This window comes from Kryptolebias marmoratus, linkage group LG12, assembly GCF_001649575.2.
Source record: "Kryptolebias marmoratus isolate JLee-2015 linkage group LG12, ASM164957v2, whole genome shotgun sequence".
Classification (NCBI taxonomy): Eukaryota; Metazoa; Chordata; class Actinopteri; order Cyprinodontiformes; family Rivulidae; genus Kryptolebias; species Kryptolebias marmoratus.
Genome location: NC_051441.1, coordinates 21974763 through 21980374, shown reverse-complemented (window position 1 = coordinate 21980374; position 5612 = coordinate 21974763). Strand labels below are relative to the sequence as shown.

Genomic DNA, 5612 nt, shown 5'->3' with positions numbered 1-5612 from the left:
AGGGTTAGAGTGCGGGTTTTTGTCTCTTTCTTACTGTTTATTCATTGTCACATGCTGTTTTTATTTTGTTTTTTAATTATGTAAAGCACCTTGAAATGCCTTGCTGCTGAAATGTGCTATACAAATAAAATTTGATTGATTGATTGATTGACCTTCATCGACCTTCACTCACCGAAGAAAGTAAAGAAGAGCACAAAGGCAGCGATGTCCCAGTCCGACTGGAACATCTGCTTGGACTGCAGTCTGGAGACCACATCATTGAACTGCTCCTCAAACTCCTGCTGGGTGTTTCTGGGATCCATCACAGTCTGCTTTCACAAACACACAAACAACACACTGCAGGTCATCTCAGTCCCAAGGCTGAGCAGATCGGACTATTGGTCTCATATTTAACTCTTAAAATGACTAAAGCTGTTCATATAAGTGATAAAAGAAGATAAAAAAAACACTGATTAGGTATAAAATAGCACTACTTTTTGATATTTTCTTCTAGCTGGACAATTTAAAAGGCCTACTTTAAGAAGAGAACCTTTCAGGACAAGATGTACCGTGTTTGTGTTGTGATGTAAAGGTTCCTACCAGATTATCATCTGACATTAAATAACCTCAGATGGAAAACAACATGTAGGAATGGGGAAAAAGGATTTTATGTCTCAGGACAGTAAAATTATCTGCTTTTTATCAGGTTCTAAACCTATTCAAGTCTAACATCAAGTAAACAAAAATACACAACAGATTCCACCGTGTCATTATAGATTGAACAAAGCCAAAATGTTAAAGCTGTGAGTGTAAAACTGGTTCCAAGCCCTGATCCAGCAGGACTTTATTAGTCCCTCAGATGGTTGGGGAAGGATTTGGCCCACTCTTCTTTCCAACATTGCTTCAGTTCATTGAGGTCTGAAGACACTGGTTTCTGCTCAGCTCCCTGAAGGTCCAATCACAGCATTTCAGTCAGCCTGAGGTTCTGGACTCTGACTGGACAGTTGCAGAACCTTGATTCTGCTGTGTTTGGATCATTGTTCTGTTGCATCATGACCCAGTTTGGTCCAATCTGTGACGGCCTCACACTGACTGTAGAATCCTTTGGTCAACAGAGGAGATGAAGGCCAACTCAATGAGCCCAGACCATCAAGCCTCCGTCACCGTGCTGACAGTGTTTGGTTCTCTTCAAACATCTCTGCTTTGGGCTCATCTGTTCAGAGGGTATTGTTCCACAAGTCTGAATTGTTTCTTCTAAATAGAAGATGTTTTTGCACAGAAAGCCATCTCAACAACTGTAGTTCAGTCTCTGTCCTCCTTGGCATTGTGTTAACACACACCTTTTGCTCCAGAGCAGCAAACTGACAAAACTTCTCACACTGAAGATGATCAGTTAATCAATACATGTGATCAGCAGCTCCTGACTCTGATCTGCAATGGAAACAACAAAAGTGGACTTTCCCCCCTCAACACACAGTGAAGCTCTCTTATGGCCTAGTTGTAATTAAACCATAACAATGCTGGTACAAATGTAGGTGATATGTGCTGTTTTTCACTTTTTTTTGTTTGTTTTGACAACATTTAGGTCTTTGGTTAGTTTGTTCTTATTTTTTGGTACATAAAACCTTAAAGGTTAGGGAGGAAGTGCTTCTTACAATGACTAACAGATCACATTACTGTTTGAGAAATGTTTCCATCAAATAAGTTGGACTTTGCTCTTATGCGACCTGATGTTGGTGACAGATTAACACCTGACTGTTACAGCTGCTGATTCAGTGTTTACCTTCTGTTCGAGGGAAATAAACAGACTAGAAAAACATTGCTCTAATATGCTTTGGGAACTCCAGTCAGACAATCAGTCTCATGTTGGGGGGATGCTGCAGCATGCTCACTCCCACCTGGATGGGGGCAGAGGCTCAGGTAGATTTTTCCAGCCCTTTTAACACAATCCAGCCTTCTTTGCAAAGAAACAAGCTGCTCAGGACGGCTGCTGGTGCATCTACTGTCTCCTGAGCTGCTGATTATCTGTCAGGCAAGTCTCATCTATGCCGTTTGGGTTGATGTGCTGATCAATAAGTGTGGTATCTCACTGAGCTGTGACTGGTGGAGATGACTTGGCAACTTAAAGGTGTGACAAAAATAGGCTAATTTTCAGTTGCAGTCTCAGTTATTTTATAAGTGTTTGTGACCAGCGAGCTGTCCAGGTGTATTTTGCAGAGTTAATTTTTGAAAATCATTACCTATTTTTGTGCACAGCTTGCAAAACTGTATTCTACACCGTGCATATTATTTTTCTGCTCACCTCCTGGCTGCAAATGTATCCGTCTGCCTGATCAGCACATCTAGTCAGTCCAAAAGGTCTAAAGGTTTATTCAACTCTCGGAGGACTGGTTCGATTGCTGCCTTTTTACTGTCATGCTTAAATTACAAACCTTATGATGATACAAACGTTTTCACCTAAAAGAATTCTCAGTTCCCAACCCTGGTCCTGGAGGAACACTATCCTGCAGGTTTTCTTTGTTTCCCTGCTCCTCAGCAGGTCCTTTCTGTCTGCAGAAGCCTGGTAATCACTGCCTCATTCCAAGCAGGGAAACAACTAAAACCTGCAGGACAGTGTTCCTCCAGGGCCAGGGGTGGGAACCACTGATTAGTGGATGAATAAAACTTTAAAAGCTGAATAAAAAATTTAAACACACACACAAGAAAAATCATTAAAAAAACAAAAAGTTTCAGATTACCAGAACCTCCATGCTTAGTAAAGGGCTTAATCTGCCTGAAGGCTTAAATCACTTGTAAACAAACAGTTTGTTAGCAGAATATCTGACTCCACACACCCGTCTGATAGTCATGTTTCTCCTGTGCTGTCTGTTAAACTGATGACTAACGCCTCCTCATCACTGTTGGACCTTATGGTTCATGTCGGCACATAACGGCCTCCTGTGTCCTCACTCATACAGGTCATACAGTTTTATTCTTTCTGCCCATCAGTCTCATACTAGAAAAATCTGTGACTGCTACATGGAGTCTCTGAAATTAAATTATTAGAGTTAAAACCATCAGAACAAATGCTAATATTAGCAAACAAAAGCTAAAAGATGAAATTAGTAAAACTGTAGCCAAAAGTAGCAAAATGGGAGCTAAAAGAGAACTAGGCAAAACAGTAGCTATATGCTGAAATGATCAAAATAGTAGCTAAAAGATTATTTTACACACACACCTGTTGGTGAAGCACTGTTTTAATGTTTCCACTGACTGGTTACAAAAGCAACATTTGTCTTCTAAGTTAGCCATATTCTCTGACCGACATAAATTGTGTGTAATAAAACCATAAACCTAAACTTGAGCTCTGTAACAAATGCTCCGGAGGAACAACCTGCTCCGTTCCCGTTACCCGCCGGTAAATACCGGCTCCAGGGTGTGACCACCTTCATCACCGTCACCACCATCACCATCATCATCATCATCATCATCATCATCACAAAGTACCGCAGAGAAAAATTAACATGTACTTTAACACAACAGGCTGGTCGGACTAAAACAAGCTTTCCTCTCCTGAAGAAGTTGGGTTTGTGGACCAACAGACAGCCGCCATGACGACACACTCTTGTTGAAAGTAAAACCAAACAAGACGAAAATAATTTGTATTTAACCTTCCGTTTATCAGGACATGTACTTCTAAATGACTCTGTATATGGATAAGATAAACTCCAGGACCTTACCTGTAAATAGGGTTCCCTTATGGACTGTTTTCTCTGTCTCTTCCGGGTAGCAACACACCTGTGCTCATTAACTTCTTCTTCTTGGGTTTACCGGATGTTGGCATCCTGTAGACTCCTTGTACCGCCTCCTTCCGGTTTACTCATCCATCTCTCCTCCTTATTGTTTCTTAATTAGTTGCCATCAACAAAGAGCAATATTAAGAACATTTTTAAGAACAAATAAACAATTGGTATAAAGACCAATAAAATATATAGACTTATATATAAATATAAAGACTTCAAGACTGACCTGTGTTTCCAGAGCTCGGCCATCATGGCTCCGCAGGAGGCCAGCAAGGCTCACCTGGTTGGGCTCTTTGAGGACACATCGGGACAGACCGCTATGAGAGACCCTTCCTGCCTACAGTAATCATCATCTATAACAACTCTTTAACGAAACCAGGATTATGAGCTACAACAACATTTAACTTCCCTTTGGGATAAATAAAGTATTTTTGAATTGAATTTGAATTGAATTAAAGACCATTTATGAAAATACAAAGATGGTTCAAAAGACGGAATCTGGTCATGAAGGTCATTCTCAATCCCAAAGACTGAAATCCCTGAGTCAAAACAGATCTCAGACCATACAACTGTTTACACAGCAGAAATGACATCAGTAGTTTTGCTAAAGTACTTGAATAGATTCAGAATACTCAGCTTGTTAAGATCTCATTTGTTCAGCTTCAGTCCTCATAAGTCTCCAAAACTGCAGATCAAAAAGCCAAACATACAGACATGAGGCTCTTCCTGCTATTTTCTAAGCTGGTGGAAAGAGAAAAGTTGATCCGATTATCTGGGGGTGGGGGAAACAAACTAGCAGATGTTGTATTCAGAATCTAAACTAAAGCTGTAAAGAGTAAGCTTAGAGGAAGGAACAGAAAGGAAGAAGTTTGAAATCAGTTCTGCCGGTTTTGGAACAAGTGGGGGATGTCAGGAGAGACAAACAGTGGGACATGTGATGTTAAAATGCTGTAAATGTCAGAAAACGAGAAGGACTGGTCTGAGAATTACATTAAAATAGAATGCAAGATGATTTACTTAAAGGGTGGATGAGCGTCACTTCTAGCATTAAAAAACTGACCTTATTAACAGACTGTAGTTTTTTTTCCTAATTATTCACTCATTCTGAGGGGGTTTCTCTGCATTTGATTTAAATAGCAGTTCATGCACTCATGTTAGGTGGGGAAATACACCATACTGGCTCAACCACATGGAAGAAGAAGAAACCAAAGATCTTTTCCCTCTCAACTACTGTGTCCACACAAGCCTAAAGGTCTTCAAAAGTCAGCTGCCCGTCCCCTATACTTCCTTACACTTCCTAATGTCTTTTTCATGAATTGTGCATGCCATAAATACATGATCTACATTTTTTTTACCTATAATGTTTAGAGAGGCCAGTGTCTTCCCAAATTAAAGGCCAAGCGTTCTTTTAAGGACTGCTTATTGCCCACCACCTTTCATACCAGAGTTTGAAACAAAGATAATTTTATATTGAGAAATGATCAAGCTTGAAAAAACCATTAAGCACATCCTCATTGATACTACGGGACCTGTTGAGCTGTGTTAGCACTCAGCGGCTGTGCTGAGGATGGCCTCAGCCTTTAACATGGTCCAGCTCCTCTTCCAGGTCGGACCTGTGGCCCTACATTTGATCTCAAACCCTGAGGTCCTCAGATCCTCAGGTCCTCAGGTTATTAGGTCCTCAGGTTATCAGGTCCTCAGATCCTCAGGTCCTCAGATCCTCCGGTCCTCAGGTTATCAGGTCCTCAGGTCCTCAGGTCCTCAGATCCTCCGGTCCTCAGGTTATCAGGTCCTCAGGTCCTCAGGTTATCAGGTCCTCAGGTCCTCAGGTCCTCAGGTCCTCAGATCCTC

General features: G+C 41.1%; 1 protein-coding gene across 3 annotated transcripts in view; it reads right to left on the bottom strand.

Moving 5' to 3' along the window:
* Positions 1-3847, bottom strand: part of smim22 (small integral membrane protein 22) — a 6367-nt gene extending 2520 nt beyond the window's left edge. For 2 of the 3 annotated variants that reach the window (XM_025002401.2, XM_025002403.2), the window contains exons 1-2: positions 3699-3828; positions 173-308 (exon numbers count right to left, since the gene is read on the bottom strand). In XM_025002401.2, coding sequence (XP_024858169.1) covers positions 173-302 — 130 coding nt within the window. In that variant the 5' untranslated portion in view covers positions 303-308; positions 3699-3828. Of the gene's footprint in view, positions 1-172; positions 312-3698 lie in introns of all 3 variants that reach the window. The other variant, XM_025002402.2, reaches the window with a different exon arrangement.
* Between the last annotated feature and the right edge of the window lie 1765 nt (positions 3848-5612).